Here is a 19,386-nt window from a genome sequence, read left to right on the forward strand (position 1 = left end):
ATTCCAAGTGGTATTCAAACAAAATGTTAAGCTTCTTGGTAAACACGGGCCGACAAGCGAATAGCAAAGTATATACCTACAGTGTTAACAGCTCGCAGAACCATATACCTCTCACTCTGTAAGGTCGTATTAATTATATCAGTACATGTAATTGTATTAAGAAGTTAACCATGGCAATGGAAATCGCTAAAGATCTGCTCGAACACGGAAAAGTTATTTTGAGGGATTCTGCAGATTGGTTTCACGCCGCTTCCCTCCCGGTACAAGTTGCTGTTGGTACCGTAGGTTTCTTAGCTGCTTCATATGGTTTATATTGTGTGTGGTTCTATGGAGGAACCAGACGTGTGAAGAGTAGTGTAACGCTCAAAGGAAAAACCGTTATCATAACAGGTTAGTGTGTATAGTAGGTCCATGGTCCATGGTACGCCCTCGTCTGCTGTGCATGGGCGTAACAGGGGTCGGTGGGCAGGGGGCGCGTTTCCGTTTTACACCCTGGCGAAGGCATTTTCCGCAAAAATAGCCACAAAGCGACCAGTGAAGAGTCTACACACGTCGCTGGTTGCAGCGTGCGACACAGGCGAGTCCCACACCACCGCATGCAATCTGCACAGTTACTGATCAGAGCATGAGTTCCTCGGCACTTCATGTACAGAGAGCAGTCATATGAGTGAAATCCGAACATGCTTTTGCAGTTACGTTTTTTTAATGAAAAGTTATGAAAAAGTTTTTTTTTTCTAAATATAAATTATTAACTAAATGAATAGAATGACAGACAAAATAAAAATAAACAGATACATATAATAGAAAGAAAATTGAAGTTTGATGGATTGATACACTTAGATGCCGAAAGATAGATATAGAAGACTGATAAATAGATAGAGACATAGATAGATAGATAGATAGATAGATAGAAGTAGAGAGAGAGAGAGAAAGACAGAGAGATGGATAGATATATAGATAGATAGATATATAGATAGATAGATAGATAGATATATAGATAGATAGATAGATAGATAGATAGATGGGGGGAGAGAACTTGAGAGATGTAGAGATGTTATAGATAGATAGATAGATAGATATATGGACGGATTAAGAGAAATAGAGAGAGATAAAAAAAGACAGACAGATGGATAGATAAAGAGAGAGAGAAGATAGACAAATTAACAGATAAATAGAAACTGTAGTTACATAGATAGATAAATAGATAAAAGATAGATAGATAGATATATAGATGGGGAGAGAACTTGAGAGATGGAGAGATGTTATAGATAGATAGATATAGATATATATATATATATGGACGGAAAAAGAGAAATAGACAAAGAGAGAAAAAAAAAGACAGAGAGATGGAGAGATAGATAGAGGGAGAGAGAGAGATAGAGAATTTGAAAGATAGATAGATGTTAGATAGATATATAGATAAAGAATGAGAGAGACAGAGAAGATAGACAAATTAACAGATAGATAGATACTGTAGTTACATAGATAGATAGATAAATAGATAGATAGAAGATAGATAGATAGAGAGAAATAGAGAAAGACAGACAGATGGATAGATAGATAGAGAGAGGGAGAGAGAGAGAGATAGAGAATTTGAGAGATAGGTAGATGTTAGATGGATAGATAGATAGATAGATAGATAGATAGATAGATAGATAGATAGATAGATAGATAGATAGATAAAGAATGAGAGAGACAGAGAAGATAGATAAATTAACAGATAGATAGATACTGTAGTTACATAGATAGATAAATAGATAAAAGATAGATAGATAGATATATAGATGGGGGAGAGAACTTGAGAGATGGAGAGATGTTATAGATAGATATATAGATAGATAGATAAATCGATAGATAGATAGATAGATAGATACAGAATGAGAGAGACAGAGAAGATAGACAAATTAACAGATAGATAGATACTGTAGTTACATAGATAGATAGATAAATAGATAGATAGAAGATAGATAGATAGAGAGAAATAGAGAAAGACAGATGGAGAGATAGATAGAGGGAGAGAGAGATAGAAAATTTGAAAGATAGATAGATGTTAGATAGATATATAGATAGATAGATAAATAGATATAGATATATAGATAGATAAAGAATGAGAGAGACAGAGAAGAGCGACAAATTAACAGATCGATAGATACTGCAGTTACATATAGATAGATAGATAGATAGAAGATAGATAGATAGATTGATAGAGAGAGAGAACTAGAGAAAGACAGATGGATAGATAGAGAGAGAGAGACAGAGAAGATTAATAGATAGATACTGTAGTTACATAGATAGATAGATAGATAGATAGATAGATATATAATTTGAGAGATAGATACATAGACGGATAGAGAGAAAAAGACAGACAGATGGATAGATAGATAGAGAGAGAGAGAATTTGAGAGACAGACAGACAGACAGATGGATAGAGAGAATTCGAGAGATAGATAGACGGATAGAGAGAAACAGAGATAAAGAAAAAGACAGACAGATGGAGAGATAGAGAGAATTTGAGAGAGATATATATATATATATATATATATATATATATATATATTGGATTTTATTGCAATAAAAACTATCAAAATAAAATCACAAGCAGTCAAAGACTGAAATAAGTGAATGTTTACATACAAATAGAATCATAACAAAATATAAAGTAAACATTATAAATAAATATCAAATACAATACAAATTCATACAGATAAAAATAAATGTATCATAAATAAATACAAAAGGCCAAAAGTAAAGTGTCACCAAAGAAGAAAAAAGCGGAATGAAAGATTAAGAAGAAAGAGGTGAGAGAATTAAGGGAAAGAAATTGGGATAAGACAAAGAGAAGGGAAAGCAAGAGGTGGAATTTGAAAGAGAATAGGAGGCAACCTTCAGAAGAAAAAAAACTCATTATGCAATACAAGACATTTAACAATGGTAACAAGTAAATAAAGTAGTAATTGAATCGAATCGAGCACAAAAAAGGGAAAAGTAGAGCTGAGGAAATAGACTCCCGAAGGAAGTCGAAGCAGTGTTGACATTGCACATGAGTAGATTAACAGATGGATAGAGAGAAATAAAAGAGAGACAGATGGATAGATAGAGAATTTGAGAGATAGATGTTAGATGGATAGATAGATAGACAGATAGATAGGTAGATAGAGAATGAGAGAGACAGAGTAGATAGACAAATTAACAGATAGATATATCATGTAGTACCATAGATTGATTTATAACATAGATAGTCGATAGACAGATATGATAGATATAAGGATAGATATAATATGAAAAAAAAAGTAATTATGTGTTTTATTTTTCAATATTTTAGCTATTATTCGTTTTCATTCATATAAACGATCATGTGCGATAAAGTAAAAAAAAATCATGAAGCCAACGTATATAGTTCAGCGGAACAACCAAAATACAGAGACTGAAGCTTTTGGTCTATAAGCTCAGCTGCATTTGCATGTATGTTCTGCGGATATCTTCGGTGCGGACTTTTGGATCGCGCGCCCAGCTGATTATGTAAACAAACGTAGACGTAGACTCTTCACAAGTCGCTTTGTGGCTATTTTTCCGGAAAATGCCATCGCCAGGGTGTAAAACGGAAACGCGCGGGGCAGGGGGGGGGGGGCAGGAGCTAAATTTCCCGGTCATATGGAATTGTGCCCCAAGCATTAGGGCAAAGCGATGCGTGATTAGTACAAAAAGAGGGGGGTACAGCATATGGCGCGCCCAGCAAAAAGTCCCGAGCGAGGGAAGCGAGCGAGAATAAACATCACCTTTTCATGAGAATGTAACTCTGAGATTGATTTTGACATGGTATTCAGAAAATAACATATCTTCCATCTTCCTTTCGTTTTCTTCCATCTTTTCTTTTTATATTCTCGGTTGGTAGAACTGTTGAGGGCAGTGCTATGCAGATCGGGCCAGGGGCGATGGCGGCACCAGGATTTTTAACCTAGGGGGAGGCAAAAAAAAAAAAAACATTTTGGGGGAAACACACAAATATTTTTCCCATTTCTCAAAATCGAGCGAGAAGCTTTTTTTTTAATGTGGATCGGCCCTACTGACTTGAAATGGGATAAGGATTAGCTGTTTGAATTGGGTCATGAAGACATCTCACCAAATAGATAATGCGAGCGCGAAGCCCGAGCTGAAAAAAATGTATATCCTGAGATGATAACTGGACGTTCTAAGCACTTTTTTTAATCATGAACTGGATGGCTATCTAATTAAACAATTGGTGCGAGCGCGTAGCGCGCGAGCTAAAACATTTTCAATTGTGAAATACGCAGGATGTGTATCTCACTAAGACGAATAATGAAAACTCTAATCGCGAGAAGCATATTGACTTGAAAATTAGATGTTTAAGCCGGCCATGTGAACATATAATTTACTTATCTCAGTCAACAGTTACTGCGAGCGCGTAGCGCGAGCGACATTTTGAATTTTAGATAATGACCTGAAAGATTCATGTTAGTGACAAAAATTGTTAATGGGAGCTAACAGTGAAGGGATTAGAAAATTTTCAAAATTTCAAGAACGAAAAAGCTGTTTTGAAGCCCTTTGCAGCTTTAGTATGATGTTTATGACAACATTTACTATACTTTTTTATTTTTCAAAATCTCGGGGTGGGGCTACTCACTCCCCCGTGCACCCCCCCCCCCCCCTTGGTGCCGCCACTGGTCTGGGGCGGAGCACCCGGAACCTCGTGATATTTTTAAACATTGCAGATGGCCACTTTTTTATCAAATCGCGGGTACATATACACAACACATATTAACTTTAACGCAGTTGCGGATAATAAACGAAATATTTTGAGGCAGCACAACATAGCAAATGTGGGGAAAAAAATTTAGTCGCCAGCGAGCCAGAAAAATTTGGCCTTTTAAATTTAATTTTAATTATTGTGATAGTAGCTTTGCGGAAATTTAGCCAAAGTAAACGTTAAGAGGCTTTTTACGGTAAATCTAGCCAGCGTAAAACTGGTTAGAACATAATATAGGGGGATATAACTAGCCCCTGGCTAACTCTTGGGTAAGGATTTTTTATACGCCCGTCTCGACGGGACGTTTTATGGTATCACGCTCGGTGTCCGTCCGTCCGTCTGTCTGTCTGCACGCGTCCGTTAACTTTTCCTTGTAAACGCGATAACTTTAGTTTAACTTCACCTAGGCTCATATAATTTGGTGTGTATAATACTAGCATGGGTCCCAGGAAGCCTATTGATTTTGAGGTCAAAAGGTCAAAGGTCAAGATCACAGTGACATGTTTTCATCTCCCTTCTGAGTACTTGTTAACGTGCATGATAACTTTAGTTTAACTTAACCTATGCTCATATAATTTGGTGTGTATGATACTAGCATAGATCCCAGCAATTCTAGTGATTTTGAGGTCAGAAGGTCAAAGGTGAAGTCGCTATCTTCAACTTTTCTTGCTTGACCAATGGCTCATTTTCAGGGGCGTAACAGGGGTTGGTGGCCAGGGGGGGCAAGAGCCAAAAATTTCCCGGTCATCATGGTATGAACATGATTTTTTTTTATGATTGTGTCCCGAGCATTAGGGCGAAGCTCAATGCGTGATAGGTACCCCCCAAAAAAAAAAAAAAGAGGGGGCACGCGCAGCAAAACGTTGCTTAATATAAGTCCCGAGCGAGCGAAGCGAGCGAGAAAAAAAATCAGCTATTCATGAGAATCATATCTTACATCTTGGCCTTTCCTTTTCTTTCATCTTTTCTTTTTTGTTCGCGGTTGTAGAACTTTTGGGGGCCAGTACTATGCGGATCGGATTTTTAACCTCGGGGGAGGCAAAAGAACATTTGTCAGGCGAGTCAACACACAAATATTTTGCCTATTTCTCAAAATCGAGCAAGAAACGCGAGCTATTTTTTTTATGTAGACCCTACTGACTCGAAAAGGGACCTGTAAAGGACTAGCTGTTTGCATTGGATCATGAAGATGATATCTCACCAAAATTTGCGAGCGCGAAGCGCGAGCTGAAATTTTTTTGACATCCTGAGATGATAACTGCATGTTCTATAAGCAATTTTTGTAATCATGAACTGAATGGCTATCTAAATAAACATTTGATGCGAGTGCGTAGCGCGAGCTGAATTTTTTTTTATTCATGACAATTATAATACGCAGGATGCGGGTAAAATCGCGGGTACATTTCACTTCAACGCAGTTGCGGATAATAAACGAAATACTTTGAGGCAGCACAACATAGCAAAATGTGGAAATTTTTTGTAAAAGTCGCCAGCGAGCGAAGCGAGCCAGGAAAAAATTTGGCCTTTAATAATTATTTTAAAATTAAATTATGCTTATGTGATAGTACATGTAGCTTTGGAAATTTAGCCAAAGTTAACAGACTTTTATATCTAGCCAGTGCAAAGCTTTACTTAGGTTAGGACATAATATCGGGGAATATAACTAGCCTTTGGCTAACAGTTTTTCCCGTGATTTTTTGTCCTGATTTCGACCATTATTGCATAAAATTTAGCAAGCTTATAATAGACGCCATCAATCTTTCTTCCCGTTCTTTATATATTTTTCAATCCTGGTCGTGTTCTTAAGTTCTTCTCTTCTTTTTTCTCGTCCCTTTTCTCTATATTCTGATTTTCCAATTAAGCTTTTGGTTCTACCTTCATTTCCCGTTTCTTTTTGCCTCTTTCTCCCATTTTCCCGCCATTCTTGCCCGTGCCATTGAGTCATATCTTTTGATTTTATATCGCTCTCTTGCTAATCATGCTAATATATTGTTATTTCAGGATATTTGTACTTCCTCACGTGTTCTTCTTTCCTTCCCTTTCCCGCTTTCCTTCCATTTTCCCTATGTTCTTCCTTTCTTTCCCTTTCTTTTCATTTTTTCCCTTTCCCTTTTTCCCTTTCCTCTTTTTCTTTCCCTTTCTTTCCCTTTCCCTTTCTCTCTTTCTCCCTTTTTCTTTTCCCCGTTTTTTTATTTTCCCGGTGAAATCCGCCAGGGGGGGGCAACTTGCCCCCCTGCCCCCCCCCCCGCCTGTTACAGACGGACGTATGTTGTGCTCGCCTTAGCGACACTCTTGTTTTGTCCTGATTGTGACCATTATTGCATAAAATTAAGCAAGCTTATAATAGACGCCAAGGGACGCCATCCACCTTTCTTTCCGGTCTTTATATTTGTTTAATCTTCGGCAGCCCGGTGGTGTTCTTGTCCCTTTTCTTCATATTCTGATTTTCCGATTTAGGCTTTGGCTCTACCTTCATTTCCCGTTTCTTTTTTATTGATTGATTGATAACGAATTTATTCATTGCAAAAATTTCAACAAGGTTACAAAGTAAAGCAAAATATAATATAACATTATGAAATGAAATAGAAACCTTCTGAAAAGCAAAGCTTGTTGTTGAAGGCTTTGCCTCTCTCTCCCATTTTCCCGCCATTCTTGCCCCTGCCATTGAGACATATATTTTTTGATTTTGTATCCCTCTCTTTTTAATGATGTTAATGTATTAATATTTCAGGATATTTTGTACTTCCTCACATGTTCTTCTTTTCTTCCTTTTCCCGCTTTCCTTTTATTCTTGTTTTCTTATGATTGTTTGCTCTGCACTTAAAGGGATACTCCGGAAAGAAGATATTTAATCTATATCTTAATAAATATAAAAAATCGGATAACAAGATACGCATTATTCCGGTGAAACAGTTCTAGGCATGTCTTCACGAATATTCATTAGGTGGGCTGATGATGTCACATCCCCACTTACCTTTTTTCTCATGAAATCATAATTGTTTCATTTTTCATACATGTGTGAATGATGTGTCTCCGTTATGATGAATAAGTTGCAGCAATAAATAACTTATGCACTTAATCAGTTGTCAATCGAATCGTGTTAATTCTTGGTAGAAATTTTTTGCACCCCCCTCCCCAAAATTTTGAAAACTTACATTTTTTACTGAAAATTTTCATAAATTCACCAAATGAAGGCACGAAATCCTTCATTTTCAGTTTACAAAATGCCAAGGCGTCTCGATGACAAACTCGCTCACTTCGCTCCCTTGCTTACAATTTTTTCTCGAAAGATTTACACGTCCTGCCCCCTCCCCCCGCAAAATAATCTGCCTACGACCGTAGGCCAAGACATTTTATTGATGTATTGTTTGAATAAATGATATATATTCATTTATTTGGTTATTTCATAAAACTGATAAGTTTTCTCTCTCTCTCAAATTTACAGGTAGGCCTATATTCAGTTTTCCCCTTTCATATTGATAACACAAAATTTCCATTCACAAATGGGAGGGCTTTTCGTCCCCCGAAAAAATTGATAAGCCCCGATCCACCCCCCCCCAAAAAAAATTCCTCGGTCATCATTGTTTCTAACAATTTTACGGGTGTGCACCCCCGCCCTTTCTGGTCGCTCTTCATAATGGTGGTGATATATATTGGTTGGTTAGGGTTATGTTGATGACGAGTGATTCCTTAATATCTTAATAAGTTCATCAAATTGTGATCTTAAGCAAAATGTTAGCTCTCTTAATTTGGTTTACCTGTTGATACTCGTCGTATAGGAGGCAATTCAGGTATTGGTCGTGAGACTGCAGTTGATCTAGCTAGTCGAGGAGCTCGTGTCATCTTAGGATGTAGAAACCCTACCAAGGCAGAAGCAGCAGTAGCCGAGGTTCGCCGAAGATCTAATAATCAAAATGTCATCTTCAAGCTAGTCGATGTATCTGACTTAGAATCGGTTAGGAACTTTGCAGAAGAGATACTAAGAGAAGAGAAGAGACTCGACATTCTCATCAACAACGCAGGTATGAAAACTACCAATATTAGTAATGATGAATCCCAAAATGGTTCATTCCATAAGTCGATATCAGAAATTCACACGATCCCAAGATGGTTTGTATTATCATCTTCTTTCTTTTTTCGTATTCGTTCTTACCTTTTCGTCATTTCCATTTTTCTAATCACTTTTTTTTTCTTCACTACTTGAAATAAACAAGTCGATATAAACATACAAAATTGTTTAAAATTCAATGACCGGTTTTATTGTATATATTAGACGATCTGCATTATGTGCACTGCAGACCTAAAATAATTTAAGTTTCCAAGTTTCATGTTTCGATCATTGAGCAGTATGAGCCCAATAAAAGGGGATCAGTCATCTAAAGAAGACAATTCTTATATGAATATGAGCAGGAGTAGCGACAAAGGGAGCGGGAATGACGATTACTCTGTGATTTTTGTCAAGAAGTGAAAAATGTGGACGAGAGAAAGAAGGGGAAAACAATTATAAATATGAGTGACCTGTTTTTGGTGTATCTCTAATCAATTGGGAAAGTGATTTACATGTACCTCTTTTAGATCCGAGTTTACCCCCCCCCCTTCATGGTACCCTGGTGTCACCCCTGAATGTGAGGTTCTAACCAAGAGAATATAAATTACCATTTGAAGGAAAACATCACAATGTAATTATGACATTTTTTAGAAATTACATTTCTTTAAGAATTATGTTTCTTCAAATTCGAGTCGATCAAGGAATGAAAAATGGAAGTCGAACTTTTTTGGTTCCGATCTCTGATGAGAGCCATGCCGCATATCATGTAGGAATGAACACATTGCCACCAAGTGTGTTCGCAGTGCATTCACCTTGTGACTACTGTATGTGAAAAGGTGATTCGAATATTTATATTTAACAGTGGGAAGATGAGTTCACATTGGAGGCACTTCTACAGTGTAAACGCTCACAGTGCATTCACATAATGGACTATGTGAATGTGTGTCACACTGTTAAATTTAAGCATTTTGATAAAGCGAAGTTAGCTTTACCTTTACAACCAAGATTTGGTATCGCATTATGCCTAAATAAACAATGCTAACGCAATGGTTGAGCTATATATAACCCTGCAAACTAAGACGTTTCAAGCTCTTTTTTCATGTTTTTGCAATTTTGGTGAACAGCTAGAATGTCCTATCTGACTAAAACGATGCAAGCGCAAAGCACAAGCTGTTTTATTTATTTATTTTTTAACACACATATTTAGGCCTATATCAACTGGACACAATTGTAATTGGGAACATGATACATTTTGCGAGTGCGAAATACGAGTCGTAACTTATTGGTATATTGATTGGGAAAGAGGTGACATTTAAGCTTTTTTTACATACGATACGTTGTCAGTAAACAATGCGAACGCGGAGCTCGAGCAAATGAATTCGATACCTACTGATCTGCAAACAGGACATGCCTTGCATGTGTGTCACTGAAATAGGCCTAAGGCGGGCGCGATCGAAGCGTAAGCTGAATATTGTTATATATACTGATAAAAAAGGAATGTTTTGAAGGCTGCTTTTTAGGAATTCATGTACGTGATACTTTCCCATTAATCATTCGAACGTCAAGCATGACCTGAATGTGAAAACAAAATAATTTGAACGCGCGAAGCGCAAGTTGAAATATTGTTTGTGCATTGACTTGAAAACGAACCATTTTAAGCGCAATGAACACGATTGGAGTGAAATAGAAAAACGAGCAGATAATGTAATATATTTGATATAATGACCTACAATCCTGCATAATTTATATTTTGCAAATTTTCCTCTCGTTATTTTCGCTTTTCTTCTTGCTCATATTTATTTCTTCTCTCCTTGAGTTCACCATTTTGAAAAATAATGAAAGGGTTGTTTCATGATGAAAGGCCGGGTTGCTTGATTACGCAGTTCATGAAGCCCGGATCGGACCGTAAGATCAAGAACGGTGCTAATACGGGGATGCCCCTGCAACAGTGAAAATACGATGAGAAACGATGGGAAAGAGAGAGAAAAGGGAAGGAAGAAGAATATGAAGAGGAAAATTCTTGGCCGTGCAATTTTATAATAGGCCTACCCCTAAAACTCAATCGAGAAAATGTGATGTCTACTTAACGTCACCCCCACCCCCCTCCCCATATCAAAATATCTCCTACGCGCCATATACAAAAGAGTACCCTCGGTTATTATTCGTTAACATGAACTTTTTTTATGTCCGAAATAAACCATATAGGTATCGGTGGAACCAAATATAGGACAACACCAGAAGGATTTGATATTGTCATGGCAACCAATCACGTGGGCCACTTTGTTCTTACATTGACCTTGATTGACCTAATCAAGAAGAGCGCCCCCAGTCGGATTATCAATGTTTCATCTCTTCTACATAGCTCAATCAGCAATATCGATTACACCAATAAGTCTGGAAAAGGTAACACATTTTGCCGAGATTATCAGTTTATTACTACTTAGAAGTTATTCATTCCATCATTCAAGATGATAATATACCATTTAACCCATCTGGGCTATTCATTATGGTTTTCTAAGAAAGTGATTATTATTGCATTCTATTGTTTGGCAACTTTGCTTTGTTCGAATTTATGTTAAATTAACATGTTTCTCTTTAACATAAATTTCCCATCAAATAGAAAGATTTTGTACAGAATGATGTTTGCATCAAGTTATTAAACATTTGATGTAATTCAATGAGTTACATATACAATTGTTCTTTTTCATTTGGGTCATGCTCCGGCCGATGAATTACTGGCCTGGGCCCTCCATCTACTTGCTTAGAAAATTCATTTGGTAAATTCGTCTCTAATGAGAAACTGATCCACAATGTGCTGCACTCAACCCAGGTGAGGTAAATGGGTACCGGTAGGAAGTAATTCCTTAAAAAGCTGTGTGCGCTATGAACGCCTAGCTTAGCCGGGTAATATAGGAGCGCCTTGAGCACCTAACAAGGTGGATATGTGCGCAATATAAATACCCTATATTATTAATGCTGCAGTCAGTAGGCCTACACCGCAAAACCATCTCATCGACCGAATCTATTCCTTTATTTCAAATGACATCGATCGGTTTGGAGTCAGTTTCATTGGTGTCACTGTAACATGAAGATCACCACAACGTCTCTCGATGACATTAAACATTTTCTCAAATCCTTTAATTATATAGTATGATTCTTAATTAAATAGTGTTATTCTTTACAGTTAATATGTCCGTAGTTAAGTTGGTATTAGGTATAAGGTAGTTATGTTGGATGTTTAGTTATGTAAGGTAGTTAAGTTGATAAGTGAGTTTAGTTTATTAAGTTAAGTTAGGTTATGTGAAGTAAAGCGCTTATATTTAGAGAAATTTTGATAGGCGCTGTATAGATATTGAATTATTATTATTATTATACAGGAGTGAAAAAAATGGAATTCTACGGTCGAAGTAAACTGGCCAACGTTCATTTTGCCCGAGAGTTAGCACGCCGCCTAGAGGGGACTGGTGTCACATCTTACTCCCTTCATCCAGGGGCTATCTATTCCAATATATGGGAGACCAGCTGGGGATCGAGCGGGACAAAATTTCTATATTATCTCTTCCTACCTATTCTCACGTGAGTTTTAACCCTTCTATAGCCCGCTGCATACTAGGGCCCGTATTCCGAACTCGGGTTTAATTTAAACTCTGGTCTAAAGTTGTGGTTTAATTTTGGATGGGTAAAAGTGACTTTAATCTCTCACAGTAAAAGTTCAATTTATGAGCTCATTATTGACTCTCAGATCATTCATTATTGTCAGGATATAATAACGTTATTGTTTTCTTTATTAGTAATGCATGATCAAAGAGCAAGAAAAATAAAAGAAACCTAAAAATTCAATCAAACTTTTTACATGGCAGCTTCCCATAATTTTAGCACAGAGTTAGAGCATGGCTGAAGTTAAACCAGACTTGAGAATACGGGCCTATGAATTGTTAAAAAAATTGAGGTGTAAAAACCGGCACTAGATAGTGTCCCCCGAGACCACACCCTCGGGTGTTAAGAATACACCCTAGAGATTGAATACAACACTAGAAAGTATAAAAGTCACAACCATAGATGTCTTGATAACACCCAGAGGTGTTGGGCTAACAATACAATTTACACACCGGAATGAAGTGAAATGACAGGTGCTATCCTTTGTAAACACCATATAAACACCAAAGTTTTTACCTTGTCTGTGATCCTACCAAAACTAGATATTTGAACAGATCACAACTTCCATTCAACGTGAAAGTTAAAAAGAGTAAAAATTATTTTATTTCAAGTTTGTAATAATTTCGTTTTACTGCAAGCCTTTTACATAACTTCCCTCTTTTCGAGGGAATCTATATTTTCCTCTTTTGTCTCACTTTGTGACGACGGATCTGTGATGTCACTTATTGAGTCAGATGACATTCTCTGTTTCTTACTTTCCATTGCTACCCAAAGTTTTACTGCATTGATAATGTGCTTTACATTAAACATTGTTTTCTTTACATTGATAAATAAAATCTTAAAATCATATCTGAAATAAGCTTTACTTGAACAAAGAGATTAAGATCGAGAGATGAAACTTTCATAAAAGAATACACATTTATTATACAAGTAGACCTACTTCCTTTCCGCTAACCATACACGTAATCATTAATTTGTCGGTATTTAATTGTGAGTATATTATTTTGTATTGCCCTCTTATTTGTTTTGATCATTTGTATATCCTTCTTCTTAGCTTCTTCTTTGCTTATTATGTAATTATGGTCTTCTTATTATAGGTTCTGTATGTTAAGTGAGAAGGATGGTGCCCAGACAACCATTTACTGCGCTATTGACGAGTCAATCACACATCTTTCTGGTGGATACTTCTCTAACTGTCGGAAAGCAAAGGAATCCAAGCTTGCTAAAGATGACAAACTGGCTAAACAGCTGTGGGATGTGAGTTGCGAAGCTACAGGAATCAGTCCGGATATACTAAAAGCCTAATGACCTAGTCAACAGGCGAAGCTGACTGTTAAGACCGACCACGTCTGTTCAAAGACGTACCACCGGGCGGTTTGGAGTTGGTTTCTTGTAACTGGAACACGACACTATTTGTTCGGATTGGGCAAAAATATACATAAATAAAAAATTGCCGATTTGCAAGCATCTTGCAAGATGGTTCGATTGAAGATTTCTATTATCACGATATCACTGGCGTAAATCCGTGTTGATGGATCGGGGGGATGACTGAAATATTTTGGCATTTTTTTTGCAATCATGTTTTTAGATATGCAAGGAATTGTCATTGATATGTCCACAGTGGCGTACCGTGGGTCACGGCATGGGGGGGGGGCACCAGCAAAATTTTTGAATCACTGAGTGAGCGCGCGAAGCGCGCTCAGTTGCCAGTTATACTGACCTAATAGAGACATTTTAAGGACAATGTCATTAAACAGATATGTATCTCACTGATCAAATAATGCGAGCGCGAGCTTAATTTTTTTTATATTCACACCTAAAAAGGGACATTATAATCAAATTTGTGTAATCATGATAGGTACCTGTCTCGCTAAACAATGCGAGCGCGAAGCGCGAGCTGAAAATTTAGATAATTCAGACCTGAAGTGGGGCATTCTAAGGTTTCTTTGTAGGAATTAACTAGGACCATACGTTTTTTATTAACCAACTGATGCGAGCGCGAAGCGCGAGCTGAAAATTTTTGATATTCAGATCAGAAGAAGGGACATTTTAAGGACTGATTTTAGGAATTAATGAAGAGCAGACATATCTCACCAATCCACTAATGCGAACGTAATCACGGACAGGAAATGTTTCATATATACGAAGACCTTAACATGAGGCAATCACTTTTTGAGTCATGAAAAAGAAGCATATGTCACTACATAAAACAATGATAACTCAAGTGCTAGGAAATATATTTGGTTTATATTGACTTGAAAACGGGATGTTTTAGTACAACATAATTATATATCTCGTTAAACAGACAATGCGAGCACCAGGAACAATGAAGACGTAGGCCCTGGCCAAATTGTTTCATAAAGTTATGATAAAAATGTTTCTTATGTAATGTAACATAACATAATTATAATATGATATAACATTATAATGAATATTTTCTTCTTTCCCACTACGTTTCTCTTCCTTTCTCCCTCTTTTCTCCTTTCCCCCCTTTCCCCGTTTTTTTTTTTGGGTCAGCCGATGGGGGGATGTGCCCCCCCCCCATGCCCCCCGTAGTTACGCCACTGTATGTCCATATGGCAAATACCCCTCCAATATTATTATCTTTTTTACCCCATGATGGTTTAATGGTTTTATTAGAGATTACATTCAATTTTTTTTGACATTCCATCTTATTCCCTTCCCAAAGAACCCAACATTGATGAATTGGAAGAAACGGGGGTTTCTCTTCAATGTTATAATAAGGACATAAGTATTTCGTTTGGAAATGGTGAACTGGCTCTTTATTTGCATTTTATGATTCAATAATATTGTTTTATTTGTTAAGCGGTATTTTAGGAAGAATTTTCACCAATAGAACAATTATCTCTTGTGAATTTTTTTTTTTTCATTTCTTTCGTAAAAAGTGGGGGGATGTTTGTAAAGGCCATCCCCCCTCCTCGAAAAGTGGGGGGGGGGATATATCCCCCCGGGAATTACGCCAGTGCACGATATACATTTTGATGCAATTTGTGCTATCATAATCGATGAATTCGATTAAAATTATCCCGCCGAAATGACGGAACCCTTGATCTGTCGACATTTCACTGACCGTGTTGAACTAAACGTACAATGGCTGTAAAAACTCCGCCACACTTAAATATTCTATTTTGTTTTCGATTGACAGAATCCATTTACACTTTGTTATTCATGTTCAATGATTTTATTGCTTATAAAATTCAAATACCAATGTAGTTTCCAAGCTCCCATAAACTGCCATTAACAGACAATATTTCCATTTTTACGGTTACCGTAAAAATGGAAATACTGTCTGTGATACCGTATCTTTAAGTAACAACACAATAATGAAACTGGATGAAAGGATGTTACAATATTTTTACTGTATAACGCTTATTCAGATAGAAATTAAAGCACTTATCATACCATGGCAGAATATATTCGTAAGTGAAAATAGTACTTTAATAACTGTGATATCCTAATTATCGAGACGAGACTTTTGTTACTTGTGAACTTAAATTCAAGAAGGTCATTTTTTCTGCATTTTATATTTTATTTACAAATGAATGAAATAAGGAAGTGAAAACAAAATTCGATTGCTCTTTGCTATTTTGCTTCTTAAAATTCAAGCAGAATAATTGCACCTATATATTTGCGATGAAATAAATAATATGCAAAGTGCACAAACAAGATCTTTTTTTTATGATGAAATAAAGTCGTTGATATATTAATATTAAGTTATCATAATGGTAATCATCTCACTAAAAATTCCATTGCATGCTTTTATCAAGTAATAGATGGCCAAGTTATATGAGTCAGCTGTAAACCTAGGCCTATATGCTGATTATCAGAACTACCATTTTTGATATTCTCTATGACATACATTATTTTTTTCTCCCGCATTTTTTTCTTCATATAAATCACTTTACAAAGTAATATCAATTATTCTGCTCCTTCAATGCGAAACTCATAATTATGATTTCTTTATGTCATGCAACGCTTTCTTTCTTGGCATACAACTGCTCCATTTTATCGTGTGCTAACTTCGTGCAGTAGAATTGTGAAACCAATCGAATATGATTTACATAGCCTCACATTCTACAAAAAAGGTTTACCCAATATTTGGTAAAATGGGAACATGCATGTTGGTTGAGTAAAGAGATACCAAATATTTTGTAAAATTTACGCAATGTTGCGTTGAAATTTACCCTTTAAGACCTAGTCCCACTGCACTTACGGATGCAGAGAGGATGTAAAACGGAAAAGAATCTTGCCATCCGTTGGAAAACGTCATGTATCCGTTGTGTACTCTTTGCATACGTGTTTTATACGCTCTGTATCCATCGAGCATATGGGGTAAAAAAAAAATACCCAGCAAACATGCATGTTCCCTTTCTACCCAATATTGTGTAAAACTTCACTCAAGTGTTTTTAGAGTGCATCATCTTTTGTTATGTTTATGACCCAACTAGACTCTCAGTCATGGTCACATCAAACGAACCGATACAGACCCATCAAAACTAGTACATTAACATGATTAATGACATTCGTTCCGTAGGTTTGGGTCAATTTCGTTGGCGTGACTGATAATAGTACATTTGGCTTTGACTACATGTACTTTCTTTTTTACTCTATTCTTGGCAAGACTTTCCCTTTTCTAGAAGTTCATAAAGAAAGAAGAAAATAAAATGATTTGAATCTAGAGAATTCTACGTGATTGTGTTTCCTGTCTATATATGTATGCATGTTTTTATTGCCATTCCGTCCGCTTTTAAACTTTCCAAAGATGCTGGATTTCATTTCATACACAATCATGTTGTGGTTACATTATGGATTTGTTTTAAATCTGTTATTTTGCATAATTTATGACTAATTGTTATTATGATTGTGTAATAAATTTCTCATAATTCTTATTCACAACGTTCATTATGTCTCATTTAGAGTCACAAATATATTATGCATATATACCGTATACACTGTTTAAAAAAACGTGATTTCACAGAAAAAAAAAAATTTGCAGAAAGCAATAACAGAATCATTCTGTAAATTCATAAAACAGGTTTTTTCTGCAATTTAACAGAACAGATCTGTTTAAAAAGGGGAAAAGGGTGTTTTATTTAAGGAAATTTGTAAGATTCCAAACACCAATTACCAATTTTCTGTAAGATTACGCAATCTGGTAAGATTACAGGTGTTCTCGAGACTCTGCTGCAGGAACTTCTTTTATTTTAAGGATAAATTTGTTAACAGTGTATACCAAGTATACTGGCCCGATCCAGGGAAGGGGGGGGGGGGCTCCCCTGGTTGTATAAAAGACAGTAGGGGGGCGTTGTGAGTTGAGTAATTATTTTTTTTTTAAGAGACGGGAACCTTTTCAAGATAGAAAAAAACAAGAATCAAGAGGATAGATAGAAATGGTGACATTTGATCGCTTTTTGCCTCTCATGATATTATTAAACTAAAAGTGGGGCCCAATTGTGCCTCCTCACTCTGATTAATCATTGCTGGATCCGCCGATGAATAAATGAAAACAATAATATTGTTGTGTAATTCTATACTTTTAAGGATTCTTTAATTCCTTTTTGTTGTTGTTATTTGTGTTTATCAACTCCGGAGTAATAAAATCTTAATACTATAAATATATGCATGTATACCCAATGTCTATTAATGCATGTATGTATATAATGTATATAACCATTGTCACATCTGTTATGCATGTATGTATATAATGTATATAACCAAAGCTGTTATGAATGTATGTATATAATTTATATAACCATTGTCTGTTATGAATGTATGTATATAACTTTTTCATGATTACAAAATCATGACCCCTCATGCTCCTAAAGTAACGGTTATGATTTGTTATTTACAATAAAATTCATATATTATCTACATTAATAATAGAGAACGCGCGTGTATTTTAGGGACATTAATTTGTGCACACTCATATAAACCGAATGTGACTATAAAAAGAGTTAGCGAGCCTGGGAATACTATATACATGTATAGGTTATTGTATCCGACCGCGTATACCATTTAAAATCTGCATGGGTGGAGAATAGCAAAATTTGGATTGACGCCTCGCCAAAGGGCGCGCCTAAAAAATAGGCCTAGATCTCATTTAAACTTTATTTTGGCTGCTAGTCTTCCTTAAATTTTTAAAGAACTGCATTAAGAGACGTTGTAAGACGGTTCATCTCAGTGATCTTCAAAGCGCTCTTGTGTTGCTTTCAGAATGTCGCATCGGTCGTTCAAGGTATCATGAGCCTTTTGTAATTCATTCATCTGTACATCTCTTTTCTTCTCCCTTTCCAATAATTCTTTGGATAATTGATCCATTTTCATCACCATCTCCTCAATCTTCTCATGTATTTTACCATACGTCTCTTCACTCTCCTCAGCCACAGAGAAATCCTGTCAAGAGAAAAAAAAGTTCCATTATTATTTTTTCCTAAGAACCTATATTTTATATCACATTATGGAATGTAATGAAGAGTGATCTCCTAGTATGATTGTAAGTCGACTGGGAAAACAGATGTAAACATGTAAAGTGAAATTCTAAACAGGTTTCTTGGTAAATTTTTATCATATACATGTATAGGCCCTACTGCCTGCTTCTTCTAGTCAGGCATTGATCGGCATATCAGGGGAAACACATTAATATTTACATGATTCCGGGCCCGTATTAGGAGAGCCTGCTGATGGCTTAAGTAACTACAAATCTATTACTGCTTTCCAAACACTATTGGAGACACATTTGAGTAGAGAAGCGTTTAAGTAGGTCATGATTTTTACTGTGTAGTATAAACAATAAGAGTAACCAAAGTGCAATAGAGTATTATCTTTATAGTGGCTGCACTATACAAATTTATCATGTTATTATTATTATTATTATTACCATGAATATCCGATCTTT

The 19,386-nt window shown here is 36.2% G+C and overlaps 2 protein-coding genes across 2 annotated transcripts in view; one reads left to right on the top strand and one right to left on the bottom strand.

Annotated features, from left to right (window-relative positions):
• LOC129258707 (retinol dehydrogenase 12-like) lies at positions 1 to 17,380 on the top strand. The gene is made up of 5 exons (XM_054896940.2): positions 1 to 390; positions 8,545 to 8,787; positions 11,019 to 11,216; positions 12,191 to 12,389; positions 13,568 to 17,380. The coding sequence occupies exons 1-5, from the start codon at positions 171 to 173 to the stop codon at positions 13,773 to 13,775; spliced, it is 1,068 nt and encodes a 355-aa protein (XP_054752915.1). The 5' UTR covers positions 1 to 170; the 3' UTR covers positions 13,776 to 17,380.
• LOC129258637 (transient receptor potential cation channel subfamily A member 1 homolog) overlaps positions 15,660 to 19,386 on the bottom strand; it is a 16,304-nt gene continuing 12,577 nt past the window's right edge. Inside the window, exon 14 of the mRNA XM_054896876.2 lies at positions 15,660 to 18,884. Coding sequence (XP_054752851.2) covers positions 18,669 to 18,884 — 216 coding nt within the window. The 3' untranslated portion in view covers positions 15,660 to 18,668. The remainder of the gene's footprint in view (positions 18,885 to 19,386) is intronic.

The sequence above is a fragment of the Lytechinus pictus genome, chromosome 4, assembly GCF_037042905.1.
Source record: "Lytechinus pictus isolate F3 Inbred chromosome 4, Lp3.0, whole genome shotgun sequence".
NCBI classification, from domain to species: domain Eukaryota; kingdom Metazoa; phylum Echinodermata; class Echinoidea; order Temnopleuroida; family Toxopneustidae; genus Lytechinus; species Lytechinus pictus.